Source organism: Gnatocerus cornutus, chromosome 8 (assembly GCF_029298725.1).
Source record: "Gnatocerus cornutus isolate USDA-ARS CGAHR chromosome 8, icGnaCorn1.1, whole genome shotgun sequence".
NCBI classification, from domain to species: Eukaryota; Metazoa; Arthropoda; class Insecta; order Coleoptera; family Tenebrionidae; genus Gnatocerus; species Gnatocerus cornutus.
In genome coordinates, this window is record NC_142240.1 from 13692508 (window position 1) to 13712832 (window position 20325).

The 20325-nt window shown below is 37.9% G+C and overlaps 1 protein-coding gene and 1 pseudogene across 8 annotated transcripts in view; one reads left to right on the forward strand and one right to left on the reverse strand.

Moving 5' to 3' along the window:
• Positions 1-20325, reverse strand: part of Prosap (SH3 and multiple ankyrin repeat domains prosap) — a 22777-nt gene continuing 2452 nt past the window's right edge. Inside the window, exons 1-13 of one of the 8 annotated variants that reach the window (XM_088042824.1) lie at positions 14803-14964; positions 10681-10851; positions 10478-10495; positions 8117-8242; positions 7882-8062; positions 7105-7686; positions 5575-5787; positions 5150-5341; positions 4056-4287; positions 2615-4005; positions 2345-2564; positions 1579-1847; positions 1-1525 (exon numbers count right to left, since the gene is read on the reverse strand). In XM_088042824.1, coding sequence (XP_087898950.1) covers positions 1242-1525; positions 1579-1847; positions 2345-2564; positions 2615-4005; positions 4056-4287; positions 5150-5341; positions 5575-5787; positions 7105-7686; positions 7882-8062; positions 8117-8242; positions 10478-10495; positions 10681-10830 — 3858 coding nt within the window. In that variant the 5' untranslated portion in view covers positions 10831-10851; positions 14803-14964 and the 3' untranslated portion in view covers positions 1-1241. Of the gene's footprint in view, positions 1526-1578; positions 1848-2344; positions 2565-2614; positions 4006-4055; positions 4288-5149; positions 5342-5574; positions 5788-7104; positions 7687-7881; positions 8063-8116; positions 8243-10477; positions 10496-10680; positions 10852-14802; positions 14965-20325 lie in introns of those variants that run through there. The other 7 variants (XM_088042826.1, XM_088042823.1, XM_088042825.1 and 4 more) reach the window with 7 other exon arrangements.
• On the forward strand, positions 1907-2323 carry LOC148170071 (NADH dehydrogenase [ubiquinone] 1 beta subcomplex subunit 9 pseudogene; annotated as a pseudogene).

Here is a 20325-nt window from a genome sequence, read left to right on the forward strand (position 1 = left end):
TAATCTTATCATAAATTTATTATTAAATATGTACAAAAAAGTTATATTTCCATAACACATTTGATGGTTGCGTATCTGTAATAAAGTGCAAAAACAATCATTATTTTTATTTATACAAATCTCTACATGCAGTGTTTTGCCTAGTTCAAGCATTACATTTTATAAATGGGAAAATCAATGGGGCCTAATTTTTAGCATGATAAATAAAGAGCAAACAACTGAAAGATAAAATGGGTTTAAACACTATTTATTAAATAATCAAGAAAACAGTGTAAAACTTCCTACAAACGGTTTATTGCAAGTTTCGTTCAGAACGCGTGTATTTAATATCACAAAGAATAAAAGATCGCTTAATATAGGGTAGATACACTTATTAGTGAGATAATCGTGACTATATGACGTATCATTTTTAGTAGTTTCAACAACAGAAGATTGTTATCTCATACAATATCAAGAAAGTTAAAATTCAGTGAGTAAGAAAATATCACGACTTTTTAAGTGGTGATGTTTTTTTACCATTTCTGTGAATAAAATATGTTGCTTGTTCTTGTTTTACGAGAATTATGTTATGCAGTACCTAATATTAATTTACGAGATTCAAAATAAGGAAATTAATACAGCCAGTTTTACTCCAAAGAACGAGCTTGATGAATACATAAAAGATTATTACTATTCAGGAGATAAACAATCATATCATTAAAATAAATAGTAAATACAAATGATAATTGAATAGTAATAATCATATACAGTGTCCACAAAAACCAATTTGACAAAAATTTGTAAGTGCGATTTTGTGAGTGGATTTTGGCAAACACTAGTATATGCACACGTACAGTATGGCACACGTAATATGTGCAAGTTTTTTATTAAAACTACCTCCAGATAGTTTAAATAAAAAGCACAGTTAATGTACAAAACACAATCATACAAAAACTGTTCCCCTCAATTACCGTTTAAAAATATTTACATCATTTAGGCAATTCATTAATTGAGCAGAATTTACACGAAATAATACACAATACTTAGGCCACTAAATACAGACAGACATGATAAAAATTCATAGATATCGCGAAAAACAAACATAAATATACTTAAAATTACCACAGTACAACATTATAATTTCAAAAATATCGATTTATGAATATTTTGGCAGGATGAGTTGAATAGTTATGATAATGGAATTATGACGGAATTATTCGCACTAACTGCTTAAAAAATTATCAAAAATTCGTCTCGCTACATCACTGACTGTGAAGCCGGCCCTGCTTCATTTTGGGCTGGTTAGTGGCGACCGGCCCTGGCTTCGGTACTGTCCCGACGATTCGTACTCTCGTGACTTGCCGATTATCGCTGAATTGTGGCGGCGGCGCCAACACCGCCTCCGAATTGCACTCCGCGCATGGGTTACCACCTGCTCCACCGAATTCCGGCGGTGGAGGAAGGCAGAAGTCTTCTTTTTCGTCTCCGTCGCTTTCGATCGGGGGCGGCAGCTGAGCCAACGACACAGCGTGACGAGATAACAACCCTACGAAAAAAAATTAGTACTCTTCCTATTTTTCTTATCAATTGATAACGCACCTGTGTGTTGTCTTTGACTTTTTGGTGCAGGTAGAGTCATACTGTTGTGTTCTTGGGCGCTTAGCGGTTCACCGGTTGGCACTTCTTGGTCAGAGCTGACACCGGAGGAGCTGTTGTCTCCGTCTTCGATTGTTGCGATGGCTAGGTCGTTCTGTTTCTTCAGGAAGTCTTCAGGGTAAGACTTGGAAGACTTCAGTAACGATTTCCCTTTTTGGATTTCTTCGACGCTGAAGCTGTGCGGAATGGAGCTGCTGCCAGAGCTGCTCCCACTGAAACAAACAGAATCACTATAGAAGCTGTCGTTTTTGACATTTCTCCCTTCACCATCATGTCTGTGCCGACAGGTGTTGTAACTCACGTTCAAAGAGTGAAAAGTCTCTACAAAAAAGCTCTCCGCACCCTTGAATCTTGGTGCGACCGGAAAAGCGATTATAGATTGAACGCTGTGCTGATGAGAGATCGCTTTGACAGTAACAGTTGCATACAAGACCCGGCCAAAGCTCAAGATTTATTAGCAAAAGGTGAAAAAGAACTCTTTGAGAAGCAGCACTGGAACATGCGAAAATTCTGGACCTCTCCAGGGGGCACCTGCTATCAGCGCGAAGTGACTCCACCGGATTGGGTACTTGACTACTGGCACCCACTGGAAAAGGCGCAATATCCGGAATATTTTGCCAGGCGAGAGATAAGGAAACGGGAGTATATAAAATTTTGGCAGAAACAATTTGAAGAGAAAGAATGTTAGAATAAAAGATTGGAAACATACCTCGTATTACTGTTCCCGCTGTTCTCCACTGGCTGGAGTTGTACTGTAGGTAACCTAGAGGCCGTGTTGTGTTCTTTCGATTCTTCTTCACTCTCTCGTTCGGACTCGCTGCAACTGTAGTCGGGTTCAGGTATCGGTGGAGCGGTTCCTGGAGCACTTAGGCCTCCCATGTTAGACGCAGATTTGCTGGAGCTCAGCTTCCGTCGCCGTTCTCTGGTACCTAAACACCTCCAATTAATAAAAGAAGACTTTGAAGGAATACCAACTAACCTGCAGTAGAGTGCGACCTCGACGCTCTAATCGGCTGGGCGTACGTATTAGCGTTGTTATTCTTGTTCCCAGGACTCGACGCGTGTCCTGGTTTAAACGTGGAATAATTAGTCCTCATACTATGCGATTTTCGCACAGGCCTCGAAGAATGCGATGGTAAACTCTTCGATCTATACCCAACACTTTTCATATCTTCCGGGGACGCATAAAGCTTCGCACTCGTCGTAGGTTTAAACGAAGACACCACGTTCTCTTCCAAACAGTCTTTCCCGAGATTATCGTAGTCCGGTTGTCCGCCTCTCGAAATATCAACTTTCACGACTTGAACGGTCGTTGGAGGCGGCGGTGGGGGTGGATGAGTCGGCGGCGGCAAAGTACGATTGTTCAGAAGCGCTAGATCCTCTTGACTTCGATGATTCTTACTGTTGAGCAACATCGACACTTCTTGTGCTAAATCGGGGGTACTGTGGAAGTCACGATGTAGTTCACCAGAGCCGGGGAAGTCACTCGAAAATCGCACTTTGGAGTTTTTACTTTTACTCCTCTTCATCTCGGCGACACTTGCGTAAACTCGGCTTTTCGCCGGTGAAGAGGGATGAGTGAGAGTGTTCGATCCCTGGAAACGCGAACTACTCATTAGGGAATTGTACTTGTGTTTGACGTCTCCGTCTGTTCTTTGTCGCTGGAAAAGTTCTTCGAGTTCGGCGGAAGTTATGCGACTTGATGAGGGTCGCTGACGGATTGAGGCCGTGCGGAGCTGAACGGGGGTGGAATTACCGGTGCCTCCCGGCGTCATCTGGTGTATTGACTCTGCAGAACTCGATTTCGTGATATCTTCAGTCTCTTCTTTCTCCGATCCTTCAACTAGTCCAGCGACCATGCTCTTCGCCCTCGCTCTGCCAACACTTAAAGTAGTCTTTGGGTCTCTTCGTGGGGGTAAAGGTGCCTGCGTTGACCGTCCCAGCGTCCCAAAAGAGTTCCCCATCTTCCTTGGTAACGTCGCGTATTGCCTACTGATCGGTACCTCCGTTGTACCTCCTGGTAAGATGGTACTTTTACTCGTAGGCAACGCTGTTGTGACCGGTGGTGCCAAACTCATCACAGTCATCTGTACCAGATCTCCGGACTTTCTAATTAAATCTACAACGTGTTCATGTGATGCTGAGGAGACGTCCTCATTGTTGATGGCAAGAAGAAAATCTCCTTTCTTTAATCCAGCCATGTCGGCAACACCCCCTGGATCCACATCATCGAGGTACTGAAGCGCCGGACACTTATCAGAAGGGGTAAGTTCCATCAACGGTGACGTTGCCTTTGCACCGCGGAGGATGAAACCAAACCCTTTCTTCCCGCGGTGAAGCACCACAGTTCGAGGCTCGCTATCACCATAACTAAAACCAAAAATATGAAGACTGGTAAAAAGAGATCATGAAAATCTCACGTCTTTTTTAACCTCGGCGCTGTGGCGAAGTGTTTGGAGGTGTTTTCCCGCCGTCCCAGCACTCGATTGTTGTTTTTGCTCGGGGGTCTAGCGTCTCGAGCCACCATCATAGGAGCTTGGACGTTGTGTCTGAGGCGCACTTCTTGGACACAGTGAGCTGGGAAGAGACCACTCTTGTTGCCTCCGCTTCTTGGTAGGCCTTCCAGTAACCCGTCATCGGTCGTACCCGTCACTGCCAAAGAGACCCTTGTTAAAGAGCTGTCAAAACGTGACGACCACGAGTTGTTTTGAATGATAAAAAACGAAAAAAAGTAGCGACCGGTGCTTTGTAGGTTACCGTGAAAAAGCGTAGGAGGTAAATGGCTGCAAACGTAATTTAAAATCGATTTCATCTGCAGTAAAACTGCGAGTAAGTACCGATTGGGATTAACTGTGATTTTGGCCTAAATAACTTTTTAATAGGTAGAAATATCAAATAAATGAGGTAAGTTCAACGGGAGTTGGACTTCTAAGTGTTGATAAAGTAAATTCTAGACAGATTACAATATATTATTATATAAACCCACAGCAAAAAGTTATTGACTACAAAATTGGCTTTTTAGTGGACTATTAATTACTATTAGTCGTGTTGTAAACGACTGCATTTTCTTACAATACGTCAATCAACTTCTTTGATTGGAATTTACGATGTAAAAACTGGCTTTAAGTGTTGAATGAAGATTAATATGCCTTATAGAAGAACCCGCTTGAGAAGGACCCTATTCCATTTTCCACTTTTTATAGCAATTAGGTATGTTAAATTTTCTTCATCGTCACGTTCTGACATCATTGTCCCAGTTTTTTACGAGTTAGAACTCCCTGGTTGTCCTCCAAAGACAAAATAACAATACAACTAAAATACAATGATCATTGCTTTTTTGATCCTTTATCCTGAAGGCACAAGCGTACACCTCATCTCAAGGTTACCGAGATTACAGGTTTTGATGATGATGTGATTATAATAATTGAATGAACAACAACGAATTAAGCCAAATGTTCATTATTTCATTATAATTAAGAGGCAGAAGTCACGAAAGTCTGAAGACTGTACTGACCTTCAAGGATGTCGCCCTCCCTGATGCTCAAATGTCCCTCTTCTTGCGGCGTGTAGGACTCTATACAGACCACCATGGTCCCGGGGGTGGCCAAATACGTAGTGTCTGAGTTGGCGGTGCCCACCCCCGAGCTATCACTGATGATGTCGCTGGTATCGCCCAAACTCTTATCTGCAACACCCAGTGCAAGCACTGAGTAACATCAAATGATTTATAAAACGTGCAAGTTAAATGCTTATGGGTGTCTGCTAGCGCAATCCGCGTCGTTGGTCGCCACCGAAGCGACCAAATCGAGCCATTCCCAAATGAATCGAACTAATGCCCACTGAGCATGCATAAGCTGAATATTATAAGATTGTGACGTAACTCAAGTCTTCGGTTCGGTTAAGTCACCATCCGGTTCGGTTAAACAGACTATGAAATACCTGTGATGATGCTGGCAGTGTCTGTTTCGTGGCCTGGTGGCGCACTGCTGCTATCGCTCAGACTCGAACTTGCCGAGCTGAAAGGGGCCGAGGAACGGTCGCTGGGACAAGGACTTGGAGGTAAGGCTAAGGTGGTCATGGATGGGGCTCTGTTCAGCCATCCTATGGCGGACCTACGCTTCGGATTATAGCTGGGTGGGCCGCGGTACGGGACTGAAATATTAACGCTAAATATCTAGAAAGTGCTCGATTAATCGCTAAGACATCAGTCACATGGTTGCACGTCTACACATTATTACCTCGCACCTGACTTTTTGGGCCGGTGGTGGGGTTCTACTAAATCGGGGCCAACAATTTGAGAAAAATCTATCGGAAAACGAGAGCTTTCTCAAGCCTTACCAATATGGTTTGGGTTCAAATCATTCTATTTGGACGTTGTGATTAGGCACTACTTATCGGGGGGCTCCTAAACCATGAAAACTAAAGTTTTCACCGTTTTGAAGCACAAAACTACAAAATACAGTACGGGATTTACTCAGGAAATTATTTGCCGGATTTCATTTCACGTAATCACTAAATATACGGTTTTCAAACACAAACTAAATGGAGTGCTTTCTGATATAAATGAAATGAAGTAAATTTGTACTTTTGATGTTTGAATGACTGGAGGGAGCACGGTTTGCATATTGCAACATAATAAATAGTGGTGCAGTTTTCATGAATAAATATAATAATAAAAAATCTTAACAAATCATAGCCTAGTTTCTACAAACTCCATTAAATTTTAGTCATCAATTTAATTAAACTGTGCCATTAAACGTATGTTTCCAAACACTAGGATGAAACTGACGTTTAGAAATTATTTTAAATCAATCAAATTAATGGTTGGTAGAATGCAAGTCTGTTCTGAAATGCAATAAAACGAGTAAGAATAATTACAAAATTTGATTAATAGAAGATCATAAATATTAAAACTATTTAAAAACCTTAATCACACTTCCGTAAAACCCTGTAATTGTAAGTAACTAAAGAGTTTCAGTAAACAACTTGAATTTGATATTCTTAAGTGTGATAACTTCATGTCAGATTAGGATACTCAAAAATGTAGGAAATACTTTCATCTGAGATAATCTAAAGATAGAACAGAAATGAAATCTCTCAGGATCCAAATGAAATTTTTTATCAAAAACTTAACCTATGGAAGTCTCTTGCGACATTAAAGTTTTCCTTTTTCACCTGCGAACTTTGAGAACATTGAGAAAATGTGAGTTTTATATGAAAAAAGAATGTTAAACAGCCAATCAAAAACAGAGCATGCAAAAAACAATATTGCTCCAGTATGATTTGGAGTGGTATCAAAAATAAGAGTGAGCAAAAATTTTTCACTTTATCAACTGTCCGATTGTAATATTTGAATATTTGAAAAAATCATACTGTAAAACTGTTAGTTGGTAACATTTTTTGATCAACCATAAAACGTGCACAAGATGCAACCATGCAACACGATCAACGTCTCAAAAACCAACTTACCAACATCTTCTTGTCTATAATTCTGAATAATCTCCGCCAATTCCATATTCCCCGCGATCACCGCCACCTGTCCCGGCGTCTGATTGGCGTAATTAAGCGCCCCTCGATCAGCGCCCCTGAACAACAACTGCCTCGCGCAACTTTCTTGATTATTAACCGCACACACGTGCAACGGCGTGTTGCCCGATGCATTCCTTGCATTCATGTCCGCCCCATAAAAGAGCAGATGCTCCAGGTGCTGCATCATCCCCGTTTTACACGCTTGATGCACTTCTTGCCAACCTTGCAGATCTTGAGCTCCAGTTGTTGCGTGGTCGTGGAGGAGCGATTCAGTGAACTTGGGATCGGCGTTGTGGGTGATGGTGAGGTAGACGGGGGTGAGGCCTTTGCCGTCCTTGTAGTTGGGGGACGCGCCCAGTTCGAGAAGGGTTTTCATTGCTTCGAGACTCTTGTGCTCCACAGATCGGTGCATGGCTGTGGAGCCGTCTTTGGTGCGGTAGTCCAAGAGGGCACCGCCATTCACGAGAGCGATGAGGACCTTTGCGGGCTTCTTTATCCCCGTCGCTATCGTCAGAGGGGTTTCTGCAAACGCAAGTTTTGTTTCAACGCTGATGGAAGCCCAAGCATTCAAATTCAATTTGCTACATTATCTATGCAAATAAAGTATACTTAAGCATTTCCTATTTGTGGTTAACCAGAGTAAATTAGCGTATTGTGATTTTAACTAACCAGAAATGGCGGTGAACGAACTGAAAACAAAAAAGTCGGAGGACTTACCACCTGAGTCTTGGCAGTGGAAGTTGGGATCGAGTCCCTTTGAGCACATTTTCGTGATTTTCTCCACTTGGCCGTTGTTGACGTAGTCGAGAAAGCGACGTAGGTTGGCTCGAGTATGCAGGCTCTTCAATTGTTTTTCGTCCAAGGACATCATCTTGTAGACCCGCCGTTTGTACTTTAACTGCAATAAAAGCCGCTTGAAGCAATGTTGGTTTTTTCATGAAATTTTCTATACCTCGAGATAGCCCACAGGTCCGTTGAACGGATAATCGCCCAACCTCCTCTCTTCGTCGAGGAATTTTCCGGCCTTGCCGTTCTCCGGAGGGCAAAACAGTCCATAATTGAAGCTTTCTTTCAGTTCCTGCAAACACAACAGCGCACGAATTCGTTAAGACGTTTGCTTTCGGCCATGAGACATGCAAGTGCAAAAGGTTAAAATGAGATGCAGATTAACAGCTTTTTGTCGGACGTTTCGGTTCTAGCAGCTAAAGACTCCAAGGCTGTTGGAGCAGGGTTCTAAACATTGGAAACGGGGCGGTAATGTCTGTCGTTTGTAATTATTGCCATTAAATTCAACCTTCAATAATTGGTTATTGCAAGAACGCACGTCCCTGATTTTTTACCAGACGCCCACACAATCTGGCGGGACGAAGATTATTAATTATTACGGACCGTGTAATTAACTCGAGGAGGGGTACATGCCGTTGCAACGAACAATCAATTTTTCTTGACAAAACCGCAAAACTTATCTCAAGTTACGTCGAATTATTCTTCGAAAAATTCCTTATCAAATGGAATTCTGATATCACGTGTATAAAATTAATACATAATGACCTGTGAAAAACAACTCTGCACTAACAAAGCAACCACCATCAATGTTAATTTGTTTTAAAAAGAAGAAACTTGAACAATGACGTGGCTTTTACAAGATCTAAATTGTGCACAAGCACGTTTCAATCTTAGTCGGTCTGAATGATTTAGCATTATTAAATGTTATCAATACATCACTATTCACTAGTGTCCCTTAACGATTCAATTTATCATGAATTGATGTAATTTTAGCTACTGAAGACTTCATCGTGACGGTTGAGGAATTTAAACACGAGCAGTGAAACATACAAACAGGAAAACAGATCATACAAAAAAAACACAATAGTAATCCGATTGTGAAAACTATTTATTGTTTTAGAAGGGTAATAAAATGAAAGAAGGTTTTAATGCTATTTTTAACAAGACGGAAGAACAACGACGTGCCATAAACAACCTAAAATGGGGCCCATTTCTAGAATATCGTAAATGAACATTAATAGCAACAGTTATGTTAGGAGGATTCTCATCTTGAAATTAGTTATTATTGCCATAACTCGCAGGTAATTATAGGATTATTTCTCCAGTATTTCAAAAAATTGTTATTAGAAGAAATTATTTCCACGGAAACAGAAGTATCATTGCACAGTTAAGTTATGAAATTATACGCTTACATGTTTCCGTCTTATTACAAAGTGGTTTCATTTTTTTTATTAATATTTTTAACAAACAGTTATGCAGAAAAAATAACTTTTTTACCAGGAATAAAGTAAAGACTAATTTCAGGAAGGCAGTCACCACCAATTATTTAAAGCATGTTCTACATTTACTTCCTATTTATAGTCTCCAACTTCCTTTTATTTACCAGTAATCAAAATGGATTTCCCAGAATTTCACGTCGAGAGTGCACTTGGCAATTTTCTTTTTCTTTGTTGAAGACAATACCTCTTAGTTTTTTATAATGTCGTATAGTTGCTCTTTCTGAGTCAAATGGGTAACCCGAGAGAAATTTCCAGAACATGCACGGGGTGAAGTACAAAAATTTGTGAAGAGGCATGCAACACTTAAAAGTTTTTTGAAAATGTAATTACGAGATATTTCAAGTACGTTCTTATTTTTAGTACAATATCTAAGATAGCGATTGTGAGAAACTCAAAGTCGAACTCCTATATTAATTATTCTTAATTAGAAAACTAAAATATTGAAATAATAAAATTTAACGAGCTCCTGATAGGATCAGCAGTGAAGAATTTTAATCACACTATAAACATTTCTAATTGTTTTGATTAATACCAAGAAATCACTCGCGATAGCGATCATGACACAAAAATCTATTGTCTCTTCGAACTGTTTTTATCTATTGGATTTATGAATCCGTTTTCTCATGTTTTGGTGACATTCACCTCCTTCTCAAGCGTGTATTTTTTTGTAATTCCAACAATACTTTTCCCCGTCGTGAATGAAAAACAAAAGTGCCGCCTTGTTCCGTCAAAATTAACATCACGGGAGATTCCTCACGAGGTCAGCGGTCATTTAGCCGCAAGGGTATCACGCCAGTGGCGTACAGGTGTTTCGGCCGTTCATAACACGCAACGAAATAATGCGTTACGCAAAGGCCGTGAAAGTAAATACCTGCCAATGAGAATTTCATCACACTTAACCGGCAATCATCACCCAAACCCTCTTTTTTTCGATTTAGATGTTGTAAAGCGTCAGGTAGGTTTAACCATGCACCAACCATGCAATTAGTAAGTGAAAAGAAAAAACGGGTCAATCAAAAATTACCTACCCGATACCAAGTGGCCACCTGGGAGCAGCGCCACCGGAAAAACAAACGTTAAAAAAACAGAACTTCATTTGTTGGAGGAGCTGAGTCGAGTAAGGGGTCGACTCAACTGTTAAGAACTAAATGTCAAAGTATCTACACAGAGTTACAGTGGACAAGCAGTGCACTGTCGAATTTTTGGAGTTTGTCAGTGGAGAAGAAGTTACCTTCGGTAGCGCAGCCAAACATTGCTGTTTGACGTCCCAAACGAGTTGGTCCCGAGGAAACTGGAGGCACTTCTGCACGTTGAGTTCCGGTACGTGGATCCTGACCAGGAGATAGCCCTCGTCGGGGCCTCGCTCGCCCTCCTCCTCCATGGTGGGCTTAGATGGTCACATCTGCAAAGAAAGAATCGTTCAGTAAATCAACTCACACGAGGAAAACGATTTAATTTCTCTTTGCTCATTTCCATAATCCAGAATCGACTGATTTGTGACCTGTCACAGCTTGATTTTCTACATTTAATTTATTTTAGGATAAATCAACGGAAGCGACAGCTAATTATACTATTATCAAAATGAAAATTTGTGCATCCGTTGGAGTTTTAAAATCCAGACTAGACAAGCCATTTGTGCCCTTATCACTGCGCAGGCGAATCGGCCATAAAACCTTCAATTTTATAGTGGAATTAAAAAGAAAATTCCATCAATTTTACCGTTACACAACATGTACTAAATCTTATAAGCATCTTTCATAGAGCGATATTTATTGTTGAACCACAGACATAAATTGATAAGAGAGTCCCAATGCTGTTTCCCTCTTGACTAAATTTACTGAATTCCCTAATGATTGAGAAGAAACTTCTTAAAGGCAAGAGATTAATAAATGGACGAGGGAAGTATTTTTTTCTTAAGGTAAAGTCGACAGGAAAAACGAAAAAAGCAGACATTTAATTCAAAAACGATATAAGATTACTTTCTTAAAATGTTATCCACACAGATTTGCGTCTCGTTTAATAATTGACCTTCCAACAATCTTATAATCTGACGACAACACAATGGTCTGATACGATAACAAATATTGATTTTATTTATATAACAATAATAGGGAAATAACAAGATAATAATCTTTATATACCAAAGCAGAGAAGGCCCAAGCGAAATTAGAAAGCGAGAAAAGTTTTCTATCTCGTAATTTACAGTATGTCCCCGGATTGAGTTCACAAGAGGGAAAAAAAGTTTATTTTTCATTTTACAAAAAAATGACAAAGGACTAACATTTTTTGCTTATTTCAAAACAGATAAATCTGCAATTAAAATTTCAAAATTATTAGTTTGTACTCTTAAAATTAATTTTTTCATTATTTTTATTTATTAAATTTTGTAATCGTATTCAAATAATAGCAGGCTGTGGATTCACAAAATCAAATAGTGCGTTAGAGATTAAAGAAAAATTTTCCTAATAATGTGTACGTATTAAAAAATTGGAAAAAAATGCAATTGCATCCTTAACAATAATTGAGAAAATTCGAAACAGTCGAAAAAATTACGAGTTAGAATTGAACTATGTGCAAAACAGGTAATGGGCCAATCAAATAGTAGAAATTGGTTTGAGTTAAGAAACAAATTTCATTCCTTTGACATTTTTTGCTAAATTAAAATAAAAAAGTTCTTCGTTATTTTTTGTTTTTTTCGATTTCCAGAACACAGCTTGATAATGTTAAAGTTTTAATTAAAGATTTATTTATTTTAAATTAAGCAAAAAATATTATTCCTTTGTCATTTTTCTGTAAAATAAAAAATAAAGTTTTTTTCCCTCTTGTGAACTCAATCCGGGGACATATTGTATATACATATTTAATTTTTTTCTCTACTACAGTCGCGGCGAAATTATTTCGCATATACCGACATTTTAAAAAATAAGAGTATAGACTATGCATTACTGTCAATTTCACGTGCAAATTTTGTCAAAACTGACAGTAATAATTGAATACATAAAATATGCTTTACAATTTATGACAATCAAATGACTTTGAAGACCAAAACAGTTTGGCAGCGACTGTAGCACGCAAGATATAAATATAGTTATTCGCCATTGTTGAATAAAAATTTGTAACCTATAGCCAATAAAACACTTATTTTTGACGTTTGTTTTCATCCCCACTAAAAAACTTAATATAAGCAACCCAACATACGCGTTTCTTTATCTACTTCTAGGAGAGAAACTTAATTTCACAGTTCGGAAGCAGACAACATAAGGACAAGTTTTCAAGCCAGCAGTGAAAAAAATAAAATTAAATAGACACCTATACTTCCTTCAAATATGTTGCTTGAACTACTCGGTCTCGTCGGCAAAAGCCAAGAGCCCAGCTTCCGACGTATAATCAAGAATAACAGTACCTAGTTTAGCATTCAAAATAACATTTAAAACGGGCACTACTGTAAACCACATATCGTTACTATAACCTGACCTCAATCTCCATCATAAATTCAGTTAACACTTTAATTAAGCATAAACTCGGACGCATCTGTCACACGGTACTCGTCGCAGATTACTAAAACGAAAAGAAGAGTTTCCTTTTAAATTCAATATTTATTACTACATTACACGTAACCAAATAAAAACACTCCGAAGGTTATCAAACGTGGGATGAATGTTTAGAAAGTGGGAAATGTGTAACAAGTTGTGGCGTATATAAGAAAACAAATCATTGATAAAAAATTTCGCACAATAAAACAGCTCGTACTAGTTTTCACGTTAAATATGCACGACTAATCCAATAAATGAAACCTTATTAGCATAGTAGCTACACGTGAGCTGTTCGTATTTTAATCTGAGCAAATTTGTAGAATAGTCTTGCGTAATAGAAAATTGGTACAATCGGAATGCGATTTAGATATTACAACAATAGGCGATAAGATTTAAGGATGCACGAGTTACAACGTGTTCTTTATCTGCTAGGACAGAGCTTGTTTAATTAAAGGACTCAAAGATATGTTCATATTCATTTCACTGTTATCAGATACTTGGAAAGTGTCACAAAAAATGCAACTGCAACCTACACAAGCCGTTGGAATTCATATCTTTCCGACGCAAAAAATGGGGCCAGATCTTACTAATAAAAGTACATTTCCGAAGTGTGCTTTACTTCCTTCATATCCAGCGATTTCTCGTCATAATCCGGCTATAAATTATAGAAGAAGGTCACAGATCGATATCAACACACCACATTCTGACATGTTATGCGTACATCAACTTAAAATTGAAGCACTTCGAGCGAGTAACAACGTCCAAATTTTCATTCATTCACCTGCTAAACTGTCAATTTCCTCAATTTTTGCATAATTGAAGCGAAATGAAATTCTCCTTATCAATTTAACGGTCAATCCCAAGAGGAGCTTCGTTAGCGTCGAAATTTATCGATAATTTTGATTGATATGTGGTTTTCACGATTTATCTCTATTGTTTAGATAAATTGAGCATTTTCTCCATTGAGGTACCAAAAATTGGCAGTGCAATTTTCCGGTTTCTAAATCGAGCTTTGTTTTATTTCTCAATGTTTCAATAAATGCTTTTCATTTTGCACAGGAAGAAGTTTTGCCCACTAAATACTTGCAATTGTGACGGCTGCTTGAATTGTCATACGCCACTGGAGCATAAGCGGCGAGTTTACAAATTGCAATTTGGACACTTGGCCGCTCAAGCATAACAAATCAAGTACCTACGAATTTTTTTTAAATTAATTTGTGGTCATTTTAAAGAATGTATTTGTCTTAAGTAGAGTCCAGTGGACTGGACGGCCATGGGTACGCCACTGCAAACATTAGACAAGAATTTGTGAATTTTGATTTGATATTTATGGTGACGTCGAATTAGATAAGATCTCATTTATTTTTAAAGGAGTTTACTAGGAATAAACAAATAAAATAAAAGAATAGATTCCAAAATTTTCGTACGAGTTATCTTATCTTGAGTCATATCGAAATCGTAACTTTATCGGTAAAAATGCGTCGAGTATGTTTACTATTGCGACTGTATTTAATTATTCCAACGCGCCCTTGCTGCCAGTTCAAAAAGTGAAACTTCCACCTGAGAAAATTTCACGTCTGAATTTTTCGCACCTCAATAGAAAACCACATTTCCTACTTTCGTTAGCAGATATAATCTTATTTGACATTCAAAAACAATTAAGCAATTAAACCTAATTTGGATGTTGGTTTTGTAATCACGCTAACAGCACGTTCAACTGAAAAGTCAGAAGTGAATAGAGGTGAGAAAAATCAGCCCCTAATCTGCACTTTCATTACGGAAGAAGTAATTAAAATGTTCGTTTCTTTCGAAGTACATACCCATCTCAACAAATCCCTGAAGGCCGATTCAACAGTCGTAATCCTTTTGCAAAGAACAATAAAGAGTAGAGAATTTACGTTCATCCGATGGTTGCAACAAGGTTTAGGTCACCTCACACTTGACCTAGCACGAGGAGTGTCTTTTTTCTATTTGGACATAAATAAAACAACGAAACACAAAACGATGTTTCCACCTTGAGATCACAATCACAACTGAAGTTTTTTGATAAGGAATTATCGCTATCTGAAAGAAATAAAAAGTGGAGACGGTGGATTACACTCCTGTTAACCAATAAAATAAAGAGTTTGCTAGGAACGAAAGGAATTGTTTTGTCAATATTTGATGTCGAACGTCGGAAAAACAAAACGTGGAGGTTTTTGTGTCTCGGTGTTCTAGTTAGATTAGGAAGTACGTGCGCTGTGGGATTCGTCGCTTTGTAGTCCTAATTTGGAAAAGCCAAAAATGTTTTCATGAGTGGTTTAGATAAAATCGCTACCTCATTCTTGTAGTTTTCTGAAGGAAAACAATTGATGTCATCAAGGAATGTAAACAGAGGTGATAAGAACAATTGTGGGAATCATGACGTAGTTTTGCGCGATTTTTAGATCATCGAACACGAAATACGAATCGTTTGACAATGAGTAACAGTATTGAATAACATTTTTATGCGATTTAAGGGATGAAAAAATGAGTTTCCATCCATGCTACATTTAAAGAGTGGAAATCTACGATAACACTAGTTTACAAATTATTTTTTTTTAAATCCCAAGTTTAAATTATAATTTTCTGGTGCGGTGATCACAAAAATTCATTGGACATAATTTTATCACGTCTGGATTTTTCGCAGGATTTTTTTGTTTATGCGTAAGAAAGCATTCATTTCTGGGTAAAATGATTCGCAAGATGCGAAAGTTTTTAAATTTATAATTTAAATTTTTGGCTAAAATGTGTAAAAACTTATATTAAAAAAATCGCAGTAGGCTGAGTTTGCAACTTCCAGTAAGCGTAGTAGTCTTAAAATATGCACCATGTGGCCTTCTATGATTGTGCCAAAATTCAAAATTTTTCTTCGCAAATAAACGGAGATATGAGCTTGTAGTCAATTATTTTTTTTCTGTTTTCAGTTTTCAATTCTGCTTAAAAAACTCTTCTAGATTCAACGCTTTTTATCGTGGGATATAAAACCTTGTAAACTAGCACGTTTTTAGCACGAAAACTAACGTTTTTCTTTCTTCAGTCGCCTAAATGAAAAACCTGGCTTCTGCATCAAACCAAAAGGAAGCAATATAAATTCCTAACTGGTTCAATACAGAATTTGAAAAGGTTCATCTTCGTAATTTATAAGCTTTTTACTACAAACTGACAAAATTTGATCTTCCGACATTTAGAAGTAAAAATGCTAGTAAAGCTTTTTCTATTGCTCGAAAAATGATGGTTAAATGCAGATGTCGGGTTTTGCATTTAAACGACTCCTATGTGAAACACCCTCAACTCTTTAACTTTGAGACTCTTTTATTTAAAATAGGAGTAATAAACTCAAGAATAAGTTTCACAAGCAAGTTGTGCATTTTAGTTTATTGACAGTCATTTACTCTGACATTTGATCAGAATGCGTTCTCGTAGATTACAATTAATTTTAATAGTATCTGCATTATTATTACTACTGTGCACTAATTGTGCTTTGTATAAAAATGAAACGGATTCAACTATAGTGTTCGATGCAAACCCAGAGCCGAAGCCACTAGCAAAGCAGCCGCTGCCGTCGCCGCTAGTTTCTAATCAAGCCCTAGCTCGTAATCCTTGGATAGTATCTATCCACGTGTTGGAGTACTTAGGAAACAAATTTAGATGTCCTGGTCTGGTTGTAAATGAAAGTAGAATTGTAGCATGTATGTTACGTATATTTTTGTTTTAAGAAATATCAGTTTTCTGTCTTTAGCCAAGTACTGCAATATTTCGGAAGATATGGCGATCAGAACACGCATTCGTTCTCAAAGTATTTATTACAACAAGGGGGGACAGGAGCATAGATGTATACAATTGACGCAGCACTATCAAACAAACGTAATTTTTCTTGACATAGAACCTCCATTTCCACACAAAATAGTACCAAACCCGAAACCCGTTATCAGCTATGGGCTGCTGTCTTGGACTTACGCTACTGACGTGTCATGGCTACACTTCCCTAAAGACAAACCATTCAGAGAACTCATATGGACACAACACGACAAAGCATTACCCTGGAATAAATCAGTTTGCGCTCAATATTCCCGCATATCGTATCTTAAATTCATGATGGTAAAGTGCAACTATGTGATCAGTACTCGTAAGTCAGACAAAGATATGTGTGAAAAGTTTAAGGTTTATATTTTGGAGAAGATTCCGGTTGGTTTTTCTCTTCCTAAATGCGATTAAAAACGTTAAATTGTTATGTTAATGTATTGATATTTTTTGAAAAGACATAAATAAAATGAGTTTCCATTAATGTTAAATTTGAAGAGTGAAACATTGGTAACAAACTCTACGAGAATGTTTTCTTCTTGTATGTGAAACTCCTAAGACCTCCGAGACTTTGAAACTACTTGCAGGTTATGCATTTTAACTATTAGTTATTGACAGTCATTTACTCTGACATTTGATCAGAATGCATCCGCGTACATTAAAATTAATTTTAATAGTACCTGCATTATTACTACTGTGCACTAAATGTTATTGTCTGTTTAATAACGGAACGGATTCAACTATAGTGTTCGATGAAAACCCAAAGCTGGAGCCACTAGCAAAGCTGCCGTCGCCATCGTCGCGAGTTTCTAATGCAGCCCTACATCGCCATCCTTGGTTAGTATCTGTCCACGTGATGGGGTACAAAGGAAACATGTATAAATGCCCTGGTATAGTTATGAATGAAACTAGAATTATGGCATGTATGTTTCGTATATTTTAGTTTTAAGAAATGTCAGTTTCCTGTTTTTAGCTCAATTTTGCAATATTACGGAAAAAATGGTGGTCAGAACACGCGTTCGCTCTCAAAGTATTTATTACAACAAGGGAGGACATGAACATAAATGTTTAAAATTGACGTCGCACTATGAGGATAACGTAATTTATCTTGACGTGGAACCTCCATTTCCATACAGATTAGTACCAAACCCTAAACCCATTATCAGCTATGGGGTGAAGTCCTGGACTTACGCTACTGACGTGTCGTGGGTACATTTCCCTAAAGACACACCATTTAGAGAACGCGTATGGTCACATTCCGACACAACAGAAAAATGGAATGCATCAATTTGCAAGACATATAACAACGCAACCGATCTTAAATTCATGATCATGGAATGTAACCGTGTGCTCAGTACACGTATGGGAGATCGAGCGTTGTGCGAGATGCATGAAATTTTTATTTTGGAGGATATTCCGGTTGATTTTTCTCTTCCTCCATGTGAAGAATAAAAACGTTAAATTGTTATGTTATGTATTGCATAATATTTTTTGAAACAACGTAAATAAAGAGAGTTTTCTAATTATGATGCATCAGTTTTAATGCATCAGCGAAAGTCCCAATTAACCCAAATTGTAGGAGAACGAAACCAATCTGTCGAAAAAGCTACATTCAAATTTTATTTTTCCTTCGTCCTTGGACTCGTGTAGCTAAATTCATTGGTTCTATCATTACATTTGCGGGGAGAGTGTACGGCAGGAAGCCCGGAACCGGACACACCACTTAACACTCACCCGCTTAATCTGTGATCCTTAATTAATTCTCATCCAACTTGTTCCAAACAATCCGCTACTGGGACGGTTTCACAGGCCTTAATCATTTGTAATGGGCTTTTAGTGAAGTCAGAAGTAAAAATTAACACCGACGAATTGGGGACATTGATAATAATTGTAATAAATACATCAAAAACTATCACTTTCACACAATTATAAAATCAATTAGCGGCCGACAAAAGAAGAAGTTAGTGTAATTCCACAGAGGAAGAATGGGGGAAATTATCAACAATAATCGCAGCAAATTAAATGGTAACGATCACATTTCTATGTATCATGTTAGCTACGTGTAAGATCTCAGAACACCTCTTGCAACACGAAAGTCAATCTAAATTTTTTAACAGATTGGAATTAATGGACGTTTTCGTTATCTACTGTTAGCCATGTGTAACGAACAAAAAGTGAAGAACACGTTATAAAATCTTATTGCCCATACATAGCAGAATTAAATGCTCAATATATTGTGCAACACTCATTTGCATAGTGAAAACATTACTGATTTAAAATGTGCAAGAGAAATGGACTCTTAATTTGATGTTACGAGCTTGAAGAGTTGAAAGTGAGAAAGATAGAGAGCCTCGTGTGGAATTATAAATCTACGTGTCAGGAACAGTAAAATGAGATTCCTAGCTTTTTTGCCAATATTGTGCGAGTTTAAATTTCCCTCAACCGCTGCTGAATTAAATTTTGGAACTTTTGAGTGGGTTTCTAAATTGCGGGATTACTCGACGGCTTTAGAATTTTAAATGAGGTGGTAGCACTATTTGAGCAACAAATTTTAAATCCAAAATAACTAAACTAAACTAAACTAAACTACACCACATTGTTACTAAATTAGCTGTGATTAGACAACAAAGTAAATTGGAGTACGCAGAAACTAATTGAACTAAAACACAGGAGTGCTACTCTAAACTATAATTTGAAGCTAAATCTGTCTGAAATAAGGAGGTGCAGTCTGAGCAAAGCTAAATTTGAAGAGTCCTCAGAGGAATGTTATTCGTACTTGAGCAGTTAAAAAATTTAATGCTTTTGCTATAAACACCTTAAGTTTCTTTAAATAACTTGACAAAGGAAGTACTGACCTAGAGATGATTCGTCATTGAAAAAGTAGAAAAACAAATTGGAAACTGATAAAAACCACTTTGTCGGCTTATCATTGATGTGACTGCCAAATAGTTTTGTATTTCCTCACACCTTATTATCAGATGTAACAATTGCATACATGTATAAAGTTCGAGTTAATTTAGACCTTAAACTTATCATCAGTGATGACATTGTAAGATTCGCCGCCACGTGCGTCTTTATATTCGGTACCATTTTCGCTGGTGCTAATTGCCGCTAACAACCTAACGGCCACTTGCCAAACAAAGAACTAAATAGACCTTTGTTCCTCGGTACTTTAATAAACCGGAATTCCTCAGCATCTCGTTTTTGTCTCCGGCGCTTCGTTCACCTTTTCTCTAGATCAGCTATGCTGGAAGTGTGAACCACGATGGTACCGTTATATTGGTACCAGTTACTACAAAATTGATTTATCTGACAGCGCCGGTCACTGGTCACGACTAATCCCGTAACACAACATTAAACCGTATCGCCAATTAAATCCCGGTTAAGATTTAAACAATTGGCAAGTGTGAAACCGAAAGTACCGAAAGTGAAGAGGTTAAGTCGGGTGAAGAGTGAAGTTTTTTTTTTAGTATAGGAGGAACGAAACAATGCCGTCGTGCTCATCGTTTCTCATGACCAGA